Source organism: Pistacia vera, unplaced genomic scaffold (genome assembly GCF_008641045.1).
Source record: "Pistacia vera cultivar Batoury unplaced genomic scaffold, PisVer_v2 Contig508, whole genome shotgun sequence".
Taxonomy (NCBI): Eukaryota; Viridiplantae; Streptophyta; class Magnoliopsida; order Sapindales; family Anacardiaceae; genus Pistacia; species Pistacia vera.
The window spans coordinates 164,609-181,245 of NW_022196344.1; the positions used below are offsets into that span (position 1 = coordinate 164,609).

The 16,637-nt window shown below is 29.7% G+C and overlaps 1 protein-coding gene across 3 annotated transcripts; it reads left to right on the forward strand.

The window, feature by feature from the left end:
- The first annotated feature begins 8,420 nt into the window (after positions 1-8,420).
- LOC116106038 (E3 ubiquitin-protein ligase RHF2A-like) lies at positions 8,421-13,916 on the forward strand. Of its 3 annotated transcripts, XM_031392396.1 has the most exons (11): positions 8,421-8,579; positions 8,732-8,825; positions 9,262-9,314; positions 10,200-10,340; positions 10,617-10,663; positions 11,538-11,600; positions 11,684-11,792; positions 11,908-12,302; positions 12,416-12,523; positions 12,653-13,016; positions 13,580-13,916. In XM_031392396.1, the coding sequence occupies exons 4-10, from the start codon at positions 10,209-10,211 to the stop codon at positions 12,960-12,962; spliced, it is 1,164 nt and encodes a 387-aa protein (XP_031248256.1). In that variant the 5' UTR covers positions 8,421-8,579; positions 8,732-8,825; positions 9,262-9,314; positions 10,200-10,208; the 3' UTR covers positions 12,963-13,016; positions 13,580-13,916. The 3 variants fall into 3 exon arrangements, with proteins under 3 accessions (XP_031248256.1, XP_031248255.1, XP_031248257.1); XM_031392395.1 differs by lacking the exon at positions 9,262-9,314; XM_031392397.1 differs by lacking the exons at positions 8,732-8,825; positions 9,262-9,314 and having other exon boundaries at positions 8,426-8,579.
- The last annotated feature ends 2,721 nt before the right edge of the window (positions 13,917-16,637 follow it).

The following is a 16,637-nucleotide window of genomic DNA, read 5'->3' on the forward strand; positions in this document are numbered from 1 at the left end:
TATTTAATTTTTTGAAATAGGTTATAAATAAATTTATTATAATAAAATAAATTAATTAGATTAAGACATAATAATTATTAAATTATACAAATTTTAAAGTAAATATAAGTTGTATATATATAAAGTTATGTTAAGATAAAATTAATAATTGTATTTGTATAATTATTAATATCAATTATAGGTAGATGTCATTAAATTATTCATCTAACTTGAGAAGATCACCTAAATATTATATGGTTTAATTATATTTTTAAGATCATTATCTTGTACAATTGATATTATTTTTACAAACATGTCTTTGATATTTGATGTCAGTATTTTGTAGTAAATCGTGTATGATATTTAATATTACCTTAATATTATCAAGATCAACTATTTAAACTTAAAATTTATACTGACCTTCCACAATTTCTGTAACTTATATTCATTTTCAAGTTGCGTTGTGCGGATATATTTATTATATTTTTTTTACATTATTATTGGTTTTTTTGTGTTTTAAATATATATTTTCTATATTGAAGTTCATTTTATATTGAATTGATAATTAAAAAATAAATAAATAAAATATCCACAAATTGATCTCAAAGTCTATATCATCATGGTTCTTCTCAACTATGTCACCATTTGACATATGCAACTAAAGTTTAAAACTTTGTCAAGAAAAGCAAAAAAATTTGTTGGATAACTTACCGGATATTATTGATAAGTCTATAAATCAATCAGAGAAAGAGAAACCTTGTCGAAAAATGTGAACTTTTAAGCAAGAGACTTGTAGAACGAAAGGAAAAAATTGATTTTGATTGTTGAGAAGAGAAAATAGATTATTTTTATTATTATTATCTTAGAAATAAAAAAAAAATTAAGAATTTTGAGAAGAAAACTCACATAAAAAGCAACAACAACTCAAATAGTATAATTTGAAGACAACTTAATTGAAGTATTGAAGAAGCCATAAAGATAAAGGTCTTGTGACACAAATCCATTTGCTGCAATTAGAATTGATCACCACCTATAGCAAAAAAAACATTTGATAATAGCATCCTAAAGAAAGACGATAATTGTAAAACCCATTAATCAAACAACAAAATCAATCCAAAAATCAACAAAAAGAGAGAGGACAAATACAATTAAAACTACATGTCAATATTTATTTTCCTTTGTCATAACTAAAATTTAATTTATTTTATGTGTGTGATGATAAAATGAATGGTTCGACAGCAGTTCTATAATTATCCAAATTCATCGTATAATATATCAAATAAAATTCATATCTTTCTAGTTTCCAAAGATTCAAACCACTCATCAATTGGATTTTTATTGAGCAAGTTATGACTAATTTACTTCTGACTATTTAGTAGGAATTGAGAAATAGGGGAAACCAAAATGTATGTGATAATAAAAGGAATGGTTTTAAAGTAGGGCTACATTTATCCAAATTAAGTGTATAATATATCAAATTAAAGCTATGTCTGTCTAGTTTCTAAATATTCAAACCTCTTATCAATTGGATTTTTATTGAACAAGTTATAGTCAATTTACTACTAACTGTTCATTGAAAACCAAAATATATATGATGATAAAAGAAATGGTTTTACAGTGGGACTACAGTTATTCAAATTAAGCGTATAATATATCAAATTAAAGCTCTATCTGTCTAGTTTCTAAATATTTAAACCTCCCATCAATTGGATTTTTATTAAGAAAGTTATGGTCAATTTACTACTGTCTGTTCAGTGGAAACCAAAATGTATGTGATGATAAAATGAATGGTTTGACAGTGGGGCTACAGTTATTTGTTATCCACATTAAGTGTATAATATATCAAATTAAAGCGTTGTCTCTCTAGTTTCTAAGGATTCAAATCTCTCATCAATTTGAGTTTTATTGTGCAAGTTATGGTCAATTTACTACTGATAGTTCAGGGGAAACTTAAATGTGTGTGATGATAAAATGAATGGTTTACTAAAGCTATATGATTCAACATCAAATATTAGTTGATATTTGTTAAATAAATGAAATTAGTTATATTCAGTAACAATCTCTTTTCATGATATATGTATGTAACATAAAAAGATATCAATAAAAAGAGATAGAACAATTACAATTAAAACTATATATCAATATTTGTTTTCCTTTAAGGATAATAATAATAGTTCGGTATATTACAAATGGTTTATTAAAGCTACATGGTTCGGCAACAAACATCAGATGATATTTGTGATACAAATAAAATTTGTTATATTCAGCAACAACTTGTTTTCGATATATGTATGTAACATAAAAAAATATCAACAAAAAGAGATAGAGCAAATACAATTAAAATTACAAATCAATATTTGTTTTCCTTTGTCATCACTAAAATTGAATTGGTTTTATGTGTGTGATGATAAAATGAATGGTTCGACCGCAGGTTTATTATTATCCAAATTCATTGTATAATATATAAAATTAAGGCTCCGTTTGGTTGGTTTTTGGGAATACTATTATTAGTATTCCCAAAAAATTTAAACAGTAAAATACCCAAAAACTCATAATATTATCTAATATTATTCAACTTTTTTTAAACCCCCTAAATTTGTTAATTTAATTAAATACCCCTAAATATATTTTTTTCAAAATTGCAAAAACACCCCTAAACCCACATTATACCAGATTTCGGCCACCACTGCCGGAAGTTGGCCAGAATCTGGTAGGATGGCATACTACCGACTGGATCTTGCCGGTAGTGTGCCGATCTAGCCTTTTCCGGCTAGATCCACGGTGGATCTCCGAAAAATGCCAGATCTAAGGCCAAAGATCTGGCCATTGACGGCTAGATCTTTGGCCTTAACCAGACGTCAACGACGGCCAACATATGATCGTCGTTGACCATCAACGACGGTCGTATCTTTTGCCGTCGTTGACGAGCAAATGCGGCCAGATCTGGCTGTCAATGGCCAGATCTAGTCGTAGATTTGGCCTTTGTTGGCCATATCGGCGCACGACCAGCAAGATCCAGTCGGTCATGCATCGATACTGCGACTCCGACCACCCTCCGGCGATGGTGGCCGGCTGTGCGTATTTGATGGGTGGGTTGGGGGTATTTTTATTAACTTTTAATGTTTTATTATAGGGGTGTTTTGTAAAAAAATAAACATAGGGGTATTTTATTAATTTGTAAATCCTACATTATAATACCCGCCTAATTCAACTTTTTTTTTAACTTTTTTCAAATTTTTTTTCCCAAAAATGTAAAAATGTGAACCAAACGGAGCCTAAAGCTTTATCTTTCTAGTTTTCAAATATTTAAACTGCCCATCAATTGGATTTTTATTGAGTAAGATATGACCAATTTATTATTGATTGTTCAGTGGAAATCGAGAAATAGGGGAAGCCAAAATGTGTGTGATGATAAAAGGAATAGTTAGGAAGTGAGGCTATATTTATCAAAATTAATCATATAATATATCAAATTAAAGCCCTATCTGTATAGTTTCTAAATATTCAAACATCTAATCAATTGAAGTTTTATTAAGCAAGTTATGATCAATTTACTACGGACTGTTAAGTGGAAACCAAAATATGTGATGATAAAATAAATGGATTGGCACTGGGGATATAGTTATCAAAATTAAGCATATAATATATATCTGTCTAGTTTTTAAAGATTCAAATATCTCATCAATTAGATTTTTATTGAGTAAGTTATAGTCAATTTACTATTGATTGTTCAGTGGAAACCGAAATATGTGTGATGATAAAATGAATAGTTCGACAGTAGGGCTACAGTTATCAAAATTAATAATATAATATATCTAATTAAAGCCTTATCTATTTAGTTTTTAAAGATTCAAACATCTCATCAGAATAAACAAAAGAGGGTTAATTTCTCCGAAACCTTTCAGAAAATATTAAATAATTTCATATCATGGGGTTTTAATACTTTTATACAGAGTTTCTAATAATCTCAAGGAGCTATCATTAATTTTTAAGATGTTGAGACTTATCAATTTTAGGGAAATATATAAAATTAATTTTTAGAAAAATAATCAAAATTTTGTCTTTTAATATTAAACAAAGGTAATATTTTATAATATAAATGTCTTCCACGACAAAGACAAATTGTGCATGCCTATATGTCTATATTGAAAAACAAAAAAAGACCGGACGAAGTTTGCCCTAATGAAATTTACTACCAGAAAAATTTGAAAATGACATTTATCCACAAACTATTAATAAGAATAAAAGTGTAGATATCATATATAATTAAGTAGCTTGGTTGGCAGTTCAATTTTTCCAAGTACGTAACTAATTATTCCAATTTTCAATATTCCTTGAAAAAATAAGAAAAGCAATTTACTGCTTTTTTTGTTTGTTTTGTTTTTTTTTTGTATTACCAAGTATTAGTGTGAAAGTGGCCTCTTATTGTTTGGACACGTGTAATAAATAGAAAGTTGACCTATCTAACTTTGGGCTCTTTCGGCTATGTTTCAAAGCCTTTTTTCAGCTTCTACAGAAAAAGCTCTGTTCGGATCCACTATTAAAATACTCCTGGGAGATTCAACACTATATTATATTGAAAGCACCTTCTTATTGTTATATTTTATACTAATATTTTTACAATACAATATTAATCATTTTTTATTACTTTTTTTCTTCAATTTTATAAGATCTCTTATAACTTCAAATTTTAAATTTTTATTCGATTTTCTTAAAGAAAATTATTTTTGTTTTTTTTTAATTTTAATTTAAAAACTAAATTTAGTTAAAAAAATCAAGGTTATCTAAAAGTAACAAATATTTTGCTTGCCTTGTCTTTTTACATAAACAAAAAATTTCAAATTTCAAATTAAACCATCACCAGGTTAAAAAAATTCAACAACTTTTTTTTTTTTTTTTTTAACCAAATTGTTTAGGCCAGTTTATGTGCATCTGATTAATCCTTGGGAGAGACTAGCGTAGCAACCCAACGACATGAATTTTCGACAATTTATACTTTTATATGACATATATCAATTATTTTAATTGCAAATCAGTTTCATTTCTATCTCTTGAGATTAATTACATATGAAATATAAATCTTCATAATTTGGATAATGGACATATATCTCTTGCACAAAAACTTTCTAATAAGTTAATTCGAAATATTTTTCTAAAAATAAGAAAAATATATATACATATATTTTTTATTTATTTATTTGAAGGATCCAAAATTAGGCTTAAAAAATTATGACATGCTAGCCTTGGGCTGACTTTTATCTTGTCATAAACTCGTAACCTTGGGCTTTAGTCTTTGACTTGGCTCGAACCCAAGACAAATCTACTGGGCCAGCATGAGCTGCAAGTCCATTTGTAATTGGAGGCCCAGGTTCAACTGCAGGGCCAAGCAGTAAAAATGATGAAGGAGAAGGATCTTATAACGGGCTTGTTACTCTAGCCTTCACCGAGGTTTAAAGAAATGAGTAGTGTTATTTATTTAAGTCCCAAAATCAATTAAATTCAAATATATTTTTATTTTATTTCAAATTTAGCCTTTTCATAATCAATAATTTAATATGTACTTTTAGGGTGCATGTTATTGAAGATTTTTATGATAAAAATCTGGTTTCAAATAACACAAGTTTTAAGAATCTATAAATAATATATAATTTTTAAGCTTCTGGGTCTAATTTTTTGATACATTAAGTATATGTATTTATGTATGCTTATGCTCAATGGCGGAGCCAGGATTTTTGTCGAGGGGGGGCCTCCACGGCTCGGCCATTATTTGCTAAATAATTAGTGAAAACTTTAAAAAATCATCAAACCTTAATTAAAAAAAAAATAATACAATATTAAGAACCTGAGAAAAAAGAATATACATTAACACAATATTTTCTTACTTGAATAAATCTATGAGAAGCAAAATTTTGAGTAAAAGTGTTGAGTAAACCTTGAACAAAACCTTTTTTTAATATTTTTATTTTTGGCTTTCAAATATTTTAATATAATTTTTCATAGTGTTGATCAAACCTAGCTTAATTAAGTTAAAGTCAATCAAAACTTAAATCAAGTCAACGTTACGTTAACTTTTAATATGAATTAATAAAAGAGGGGAAATTTTTTTAGTATAAACATAGATAGTAACTCAAATTTCTTTAATAATTTTGAACAACTGAACGGTGACGTTTAAAATATAGGAAGTGGTGGGTGAAGGGTGAAGAATAACGTCCTTTAAAATATAGTTAAGGTTTTAATTTGAGAAAGTAGGTTCATTCTTAGACAGAAAATACAAAATAAACTCACAAGATTAATATTTTTTTCTCTCAAATTAGAATAAAAAACCTCAAAAAGAAAAAAAAAATGATTCAATCCTTAAATAAACTAAATTGAAATGAACAATACACATACCTAAAATCTATAAAACAGAAAACAGAGCTAATTATGACACCTTAAATAGTGAAAATTTAACAATTTCAGTCTTCAAAAATTTTAAAAGAGAATAACATGAGAAAGAGAAAGAGAGAGTAAAAAATTTGTGGATAAAATCATAAAAAATAAGTAAAGCTGTATAGAAAAACATTAGAGAGAGTTTTAAACTTTTAATATGATGTGAGTTTGGAATATATATATATATATATATAACAAGTTTTTTTGTAAACCTAGATATGCAATATGTATAATAGCTCTTACTTTTTTAAAATCTGAAGGTGGGTCTGGGTATATATGTTAATTAACAATTTTTTATGGTCTGTATATTAATAATTTTTTTTTCAAATATGAGGATATGCCTGGGCCTACCCTCAAAGGAGCTGAATCCGCCCCTGCTTATGCCACACGGTTACAAAAATATCTCTTTATACGATAATTTAATTAGTTTTTAAGAATATTATGTAAATAAGAAAAACCGTCGGCATGGTAGTGATTAGTGAATATTTGTTGTATGAAGTGGGATATGGAAAATAAACTATTCAATATATATATTATATCAATTTAAATTTGAAATAAACATGTTAATAAATTTTGTTAACCATTAATTAATGATAATTAAGAATAATTTTAAAAATAAATGTTATAAGATCTCATAATAGATCCTTTAACTGATATTAAAAAAAAATTTGAAAAGTATGAGTCACGAAGATCAAAGTGTCTTAAATAAAAGGGTTTTGACCTATTCTAACAATTAATTAATTAATTAATTAATTAATATTATGTTTTCAGAAGATAATAAAAAAAATTGAAAAGAATTGATTGGTGATCTACAACAAAACTAACCAACTAAGAGCAAGATTTGGTGGAAATTAGGTAATTATATTTTTTAAAGACTTTTGACTATAATTAATCAACATAATTAAAAATGACAGCTCATTAATCTCTCTACTTAATCCCCCCACTTCATATTAAGTCTTTGATTGCTTCTTATGGGGTCCTCCTAATTGTCAAACATCTTGACTCTTCTCTCATGGGTAATTCAATTATAAATATACGAAAATTTTATAAATTTTTACGGATAATTAACCTAAAAGCTTAACCTAAAGAAGAGTCCAATATATAATTTTTTTAATAAAATATTCAATAAAGTTTAACAAAATTTACTAAAAATATGAGATTTTTGTCAAATTTTCAAATGTTATAGTATTCATGTAAACAAATTAGATATATAAATAAAATAAAATTATAGAATAATTGAAGAAGAAAAAGTGGCCCATTAGAAGGCACCCACATTTGTTGACCAACCTATCAATTTTTTCTTTTTAAATAAATATTTATGATAAGTAGTGTCAATTATTTTCTCCAAACCCTACCATTAAACCTACCTTTGAAATTTCAATGCTTTCATTATATTTCATCAAACCTTTCACATTTATAATAAAAAGAAACAAAATATAATTCTATATATATATATTTTTGTAATGTTATAAAAATTTGTCCTGTACTAATATCCAACATTTCATAGATTTTCAATATCACAAATGACAAAAATAGGAATAAGAAATTTGAATTTTGTTATTACCACCATAACATATTAAATTAACCAAAAAAAAAAAAAAAAGAAAAAAAAAAAAGAAAACTGTTATTATCAATACAATATCTTTATCCAACTCATATTTATTCTTATAAAATTTAATTTTTAATATTGTAAATATGACTTTCAATATTAAACAATTTGGGAAATGGACATATTTTTTTTTTATCACTTTAATTATTAATTATAACCCAAAATTTTATTACATCATAAATGGTCGTTTTCATGTTATAAGTTTCACGTTTTATATAATTTCATCAATGGACAATCTAACATATAAAAAATTATCTGAAACTAAAATAATTAAAATATAAATATAAAAAAAGCCAGCCCACTAAATAAAAAAAGAATTGGGGGCATTTAATCAATGAAAGAATATTCTTATCAAAACGAGAAGAGATAAGATCCCAATTCATGAATCAATGGACTATATATATCTCTGATTTTGTTTTTTTGTTTAGGGAAGGAAGGTGAAGGTGAGTTGTGTTGTACTGGTGGATTTGTTTTTCCAGCACATCCGCAACACAATATAAAACCAAACCAACAAACAAACAAAACTGAAAACAGATCAAAGCCAACCAACTCATAATTAAAGGTAAAGTTGTAGTTCATCTCCTTTTTGTTCTTCTCTTTTTTATCATTACAGTAATAATCAATTAATCGTCATCATTATCATCGTCAATCTTCAATCTTTCTTATTTTTGTCATTATTTTTTTTATTTTGATTTCTTGTTTTTGGATCTCTAGGTTTGATCCACAGCTCTCTCCTCTTCACTTTCATGGGCATTTCCTGATCTTCTAATCCATCCATTTCTAGAGCTTTTCCACCTTCTTTTTGGAGGTTATTCAAAGATTTAACCTTTTTACTTTTTTTATTTATGGATTTTTGTCTTGTATTTGATTATTAAGATCCATTTCTTATCTGGGTTTGTTTTATTTTTGCTCTATTTGTATCCTTTAAATATGTAAAGTTTGTTTCTTTTAAGGAAATTTATGTGAAACTTTTTACAATTGGAATTAAAAGTTTTTTCTTTTTTCTTTTTGGTCTCCCTTTGTTTTGGACTGTTTGGCACATAGAGATATTACACCAATTCTATATACATATCTATTCTATGAATATATTGGTGAAAATCAGCATGTTATGTTGCTATATGGGAAATATTGGAGGCAGTTAGCTTGTATTTGACCTGTTAAACAAATTTTGATTTAGCAAATTTTGATTTGATTCTGATTACAGAATTCAGAACTTCTTTTTTTTTATTTTTTTAACTACCTAGATGGTTTTGTGTTTGGGGACACCTGAAAGGCTGAAACTCCCGTTCTCCGCGAAGTAATGTTCATTGCTTCCATTTGATTGAATATGTTTGGGATGCACTTTATTTATTCTTATTTTCGGGTAAATTGTTACATTGTTGTTAGTTTTGATGTAAAAAGAGTTAATGGAAGTTAATAAGGAGGTGCTTTTTGCATAAAGAAATGGTTCCCTGCAATTTAACCGAGGATATGTGATGAGCAACCAAGGGGAAGGGTTTACCGTAGGAAGAAGTGGGGTAAGAAGCAGGGGAATAATTGCCATATAGGAGGTTAGAAGAATTTGTTATGAAGGGACAGGTGGCCTGAGGGGATTGGAGAGAGGAGAAATTCTGTTAGGAGTAAACTTAGGTGCCAGGAGGGAATAAAGGGGGGAGAGGAGAAAAGGGAGAGGCATTGAAAAAGTTGATTAAGAATTGGAAAGGGAGGTGACTGACCCTCGAATTCAGTATTATCATTTTGTTTTCTCTTTTTATACTTAGCTTAATTTGTTGGATTCTCATTTGTGGAATATTATGTAAACAGGGTCTGGGTATATTATTCGGATGTACTGTTTTGCTGCTATTAATAAAGAGATTCCTTGTTTTGGTTGTGATCTGGATTGGAACTGTAGCTAGATTTTAGTGTTATTTGATAAATTGCAGGTCAGGTTCTCATCAATATGTCTTGATAGAGCTAAAAAATTTGTGAAGTGTTGGTTCAGTATTGATGTATCAAAGATTATGTACAAATTTAGGAGCTGAAATAATTATTACATTGAGAATGTGACTGCCTCTTCTTGTTAGAGTAATGTATTTTTTGATATGCAGTTTCTATATTGACGGATTATTTTTGTAGGACTTGAGGGAGTATTAGATTTTAGTTTGCAGTGCTAAATTAAGGTATTCCCCATTTTTTTTTGAAGGTTCTAGAGATGGAAGAGGGCACTAAGCCTGATAGTCATTTGACATCAGCTGTGGCCTTTGTAGAAGGTGGGATACAAGATGCCTGTGATGATGCTTGCAGCATATGCCTCGAGGATTTTTCTGAAAGTGACCCTTCAACGGTAAGATATATAAAAGAATAATGCTATGTATCTGAAGTTGGCATTACAATTTTCTAGATTGGAAGGGATATGACATTAATTGATTAATGCCATTTTGATGATGAAATGAGATGGCAAATGATATGACAATACTTGATTAGTGCCATATCATTTGGAATGTGCAAAATTGCTTTATATTAATTCTACCTCTCAACCACTTTTCTAGATCATTTGACGTGATTATATTGTATAGAGGCTTGTCTAAACTTCATGTTTATGATGTCTATTGTCTCGCAGGTGACTACTTGTAAGCATGAGTTTCACCTCCAATGCGTTCTAGAATGGTATAATTATATCTTAAACTGTTATACTGTTATCTTGTTAACATTCATGGTTCTTATATAACCTCATCATCTGAATGTCATTCAGCTCAATCATTCTCACAAATTATTGTTTGTCAACTTTTTTCGTCCATTTTTGGTTTCGTTCAGCTAGTGTGAAGTATTTTATATATGTTTCTTTTCTTGCAATGTTTTTGAATAAATCCAAGCTTTCCTTCTAAATTTCAAACCATTTATCATTTTATCTTTTTCTTGAATAGATGGTTCAGTATAGCTTTACAAACTTTGGTCCAATTCTCATATGAGGCCAAATGGCCCAATCGAATTGATGTCATTAGATTTGCGTTTGATGTTCATGTAGATCCTTTTTCAATAATCTCCAATGTTTTAAGTGCTAATAGACTTCCTTATTTGTAATTCTGCACAATTATAATCGTAGCTTTGATTTTATTTCATTTTCTCATTTCCTTGTTTTTCATTAATTTGTTAATTATTTTATGGTTCATGTTTCTCTCTCATACTTGCACACTAGTAGAGCAAGGAATCAATTCATTTACTTCTGGAAACTCAAAAGTTTGGGTTGTTTCTTGTTTAACTGTCAAGTTTGCTGATTGCACAATGATTTCAGATCTTTATCTGATTTTAATATTTCAAAGTCTGTGCAAGAAAGTATTTGTACATAATCAGCACATACAGTTTTTTGATCGGATAATTTGTTTTATTTAGTTTTCAATTAGAAGTCATTTTTCATCAAACATTCCTTAAATTACGGGAGAAGTTAAGGCCTAATTGCTATGGGGACTGACTGTTAGTGTGACATATTACTCCAAATGAAACGAAATACTTCACAAATTTAACACTGATTTCTGAATTATAGGTGCCAGAGAAGCTCTCAATGTCCCATGTGTTGGCAGGCCATCAGCCTGAAGGATCCTACCAGGTAAATACTGTTTTTGGCATTTAATTTCAAACGTTTAATCCGTGTGACTTCGATCAAGCTCTCTAACATGCGTATGGTGGCAGTCAGGAATTGCTTGAAGCAGTAGAACGTGAAAGGAACTTTAGGGTTGCTCCACAAAGAAATACCACTATCTTTCACCATCCTACCCTCGGCAATATTGAATTGCAACACGTATGTTTGCTTATCAGCATTCGTTCAACATTCTATATTATAAATTATTTATAAAACGTGTTACAAGATGTGGCCTTCAAGAAAAAATAAGTAATTCTCTTGCACTGCCTTGCAGTTACCTGTAGGTGCAAATGATGCTGAACTTGAGGAGCGCATACTTCAGCACTTGACTGCTGCTGCTGCAATGGGAAGGGCCCACCATCTTGGTGGGCGGGAAGGCCATAGGAGTCGGTCATCTGCTCATGGTCGTCCACACTTCTTTGTATTTTCCACACATCCTGATGCGCAGCCTTCTGGTCCTGTTTCTTCCGCTTTGACTCAGGCCGGCGGAGAGACTGAACCAGCTGTAATTGCTGCAGCTAGTCCATCCACGCCACTTCCATCTCGTGGTGACGACTCATCGCAGCATGGTCTGCAGTTTCCTCCCATACGTACTGGTCAACATTCTTCCTCTACTTCAGGATCTACTTTAGTGCCACCACATAGACGTGGTGTTTCCTTTAATAATCGGTAGATATGACTTCCTTCTCTCTTCTCTGTTGTCCCATGTGTTAGGTTGTTGATCTTCCACTATACAGCTCAGACACTTATTTATCTATAATTTTTTTATCTTTTGCTTACAGAAGCACCTCTAGTCTTTCCTCGCCTCAAAGTCAAGATAGAGCAGGGCCATCTGATTTTCAGTCATTTTCAGAGTCACTTAAATCTAGATTTAATGCGGTCTCTATGAGGTAATTTTATGAAACAACTCTTATTTCTCCAAACTCATGATAAGTTTCAGCTATTTTGTAATGAAAACATTTTTTTTTTTTTTGTTGAATGTATTGCTAAATCCTTTTATAATGCTTGTTAAATTGAAGATACAAAGATTCAATATCCAGAAGCACAAGAGGGTGGAAAGAGAGGTTCTTCTCCCGCAACAATTCCATGTCTGGTATTGGTTCTGAAGTTCGGACAGAAAATGCTGGAATTGCGAGTGTATCTCGTACGACAGACCATTTTGTTTCTAGAGAAAATAATAGAGCTAGCCAAGCTTCTATATCAGATCATTCGGCCGATTGTGTAGTTACGGAGCCAAACAACGAGAATAACACGGAGACACATGGAGAAAGCCCTTTGAATAGCAGCAATGCACCAGCTCCTTGTGCTGCAAATTCAGTTTCACGTTAAGTTGTCAAACATTGTTTCAGCAATGCGTCTGTCCTCAGCATTTCATCTTTGAAGGTATTCATTATGTTGCTGTTGTTCTTTTTAATTTTTTTCAGTTATTCTTTCGGTTTTTGGAATCTTCTGATTCAACTAGTAGCCTCAATTCTAGAAGAACATATTTACAATGTTCTTCTACTGTTACTGATGAATGCTGGCCAGGGTCCCTGTAGTGATTATTGAATGCTCTGTTCAGTCGATTATTCCTGCTCGTGCATGTATGGTGTGATTGTCAGGACGTGGACACACACCCCACGAAGAACAGCCGTTACTAAGCTGATTTTGTTATTTTCCCTCTCATTGGCCGTTTGTTTATGTGTTGGCGTTTGCATAGATTTAATACTACACATATAAGCTGATGCGACATGATCTTATTCTCGGAGTAAAAACTGTAACTAAATGTAGATTACACATAGTCATGCCATAATGCCAAATCAGTTAGTATGAAAAACTCGATGTTGGATCAGCAAACGCATGCATTCAGAGCTTGTAAAGTTCTGTAATCTTGTTATATACAAATGAATGTCTGCAATATATTCAACATTGTATTGCCGTTCTAACGTGCATTTTTCATTTTTCAGGTTGTAAACCCATTTCTTCAGAAATGACATGCTGAGGAGAAAGATGCTTTGCTAATCAGGCATGGTCATGGTGATTGTGGTCTGAATGAGAGAATAAAAAAGAGAGGAAGTTTAAGAAACAGCTTCTGGACAAACCTTTATAAAAATGAGCATTTATGTGATGTAAATTGTATAATATAACCACAAAATTAGTGCAGAAATATATGTAACTCTGGAGGCTTAAGACTTTTGGCACCATCTCAATGTAAACTCTGTTACGTTTTATAGTGTCAAAGTCAATATGTTTTCAATTATTTATATAATACATATACAAATATACATGTTGTATTTACTTGTAGCTAAGTTGCTGGCAATTTATGGACAGATTTGTCTTCTCTAAGCACTGCTGAGATGTTGAGAACTAGTTTTCTGGGAAGAAAATTGACATTTCTTACCTCTTTCCTTGTGGTCGGATAACAAATCTTGTAGTCATTGGAGTTAGTTATTCAGGGGGTCTTGTGTTTGAGTCATAGTAGATGTATGTACCATATTTGTGTAATTACTTCGGTCTATTGGACTTGTAGGGTATTCTGTGACCCTGAAGATTTGACACTCTAATGTGTGTTTAGATACCCCAATTACCTTAAAAAAAAGACATTTCTTTCCCATGTTGATATAAATGGATTTTGGATGGTAGAATTTGCGAAAATAAAACTTTAGGTCCTTACTTTAGGATAGTATATACCATTGCACAATCATGGGAGTACGGTTGTTTGTCATATGTGATAAATCATTGGGTGACAATATATATATATTTTTGGGTAATCGGAGTGTTCAAACCAGTTTGCGTATACTTCAACTAATCCTCGGAGCTTATTGAGTACCTTATGACCGTTATAATATCATTATGGTAGGTAATCCTAAGGTTTAAATTTAGGAACTCAAAGAATGAAATAAACTTCTTTGACTATTATGCCAACTCCTTGGAATTACCATAGGATGGGGTGACGATTGCATGTTCATCATGAGACAAGTACATGTAACATGCCTTTATATGACAATCTCATGGGTAGGTGTATAAACATTTATGGTATTCGATTTGGCGTTTTAAAAATACATCTAAAACTCTCTTAACATTATCAAAAATTAGATTGGTAACACCAACCCCCACAACCCAAACACACACAGACAGAGTTAATGTCCAAGTTCACATAATTTGGACCATAAAGGTAAAAATCAATATCTTCTTTAAATGTAGGTGTACTCAGGGAATAATGAGGTGTAGTTAGCACCATTATCCTTTTATTGAGTTTGGAATTGTTGAGGCCTTTAACGAGCCCATTTCACAAAATGTGGGCCAAAACTAAAGCCCAAGCCCATAACATGAGCAATCTTGGTGCATCAATTCTAGTTGAAGGAAGTAATTTGCAAATTAAACTGCATGAAGGTAAAGGTGAAAAAAATATTGTTCTATATATTTTTCTATTTAAAACCCGATTCGAAGGAGACTTGGATCCACATTTTTTTATACGATCTCAAGAGATTCAACCAATCGAAATAATTTGGACCAATTATCTTGTTTTTCTTATTCGTAACTCAAATTATTTTTTAAAATTTTAGTCAATTCAATTTAGTGCTTGAAGGTTGTTATTAAGTCACCTTCTTGAATTTGCAATGCGTTTAATTTAGTCATAAATTTATAATTAAATCAATTTACTTAATAAGGATTTGTGGTTAGTTTAGTTTATTTAATATCATTATGGTTTATATTAAAAACTAGACATAGGACCCGCGCATTACACGGGTATGTTTATTCAATGTTTTTTGAAATAGATTGTAAACAAATTTATTCTAATAAAATAAACTAATTAAATTAAGATATAATAATTGTTACATTATACAAAATTTGAAGTAAATATAAATTGTATATATATACAAAGTTGTATTAAGATAAAATTAATAATTGTACTTGTAAAATCATTAATATCAATTATAGGTAGATTTCATTAAATCATTCTTCCAACTTGAGAAGATCACTTGAATATTATATGATCTAATTATATTTTCAGAATTATCACCTTCTACAATTGTTATTATTTTTGCAAACATGTCTTTGATATTCGATGTCAGTATTTTGTAGTGAATCGTGTATGATATTTAATATCATTTGAATATTATCAAGATCAACTAATTAAACTTAAAATTTATATTGACTTTCGCAATTTCTGTAACTTATATTCATTTTCAAGTTGTATTGTGCAGGTATGTTTATTATATATATTTTTTACATTATTATTGGTTTTTTTTTGCGTTTTAAATATATATTTTCTATATTGAAGTTCATTTTATATTGAATTGATAATTAAAAAATCAATAAATAAAATATCCACAAATTGAACTCAAAGTCTATATCATTATGGTTCTTCTCAAATATATCACAATTTGACATCTGCAACAAAAGTTTAAAACTTTGTCAAGAAAAGCAAAAAAAATTGCAGGATAACCCACTGGGTATTATTGATAAGTCTATAAATCAATTAGAGAAAATGAAACCTTGTTGAAAAATGTGAACTTTTAAGCGAGAGACTTGCAGAGCCAAAGGAAAAAACTGATTTTGATTGTTGAGAACAGAAAAGGAATTATTTTCATTATTATTATTTTAGAAATTAAAAAAATTAAGAATGTTGGGAAGAAAACTCACATAGAAAGCAACAACAACTTCAACAGTATAATCTGAAGGCAACTTAACTGAAGCATTGAAGAAGCCATGAAGATAAAGGTCTTGTGACATAAATTCATTTGCTAGAAATAGAATTGACCACCACCTATAGCCAAAAAAAACATTTGATGATAGCATCTTAAAGAAAGACGACAATTGTAAAACCTACAAATCAAACAACAAAATCAATCCAAAAATCAACAAAAAGAGATAGAACAAATATAATTAAAACTACATATCAATATTTGTTTTCCTTTGTCATCACTAAAATTGAATTTGTTTTATGTGTGTGATGATAAAATGAATGGTTTGGCAGCAGATCTATAGTTATCCAAATTTATCGTATAATATATCAAATTA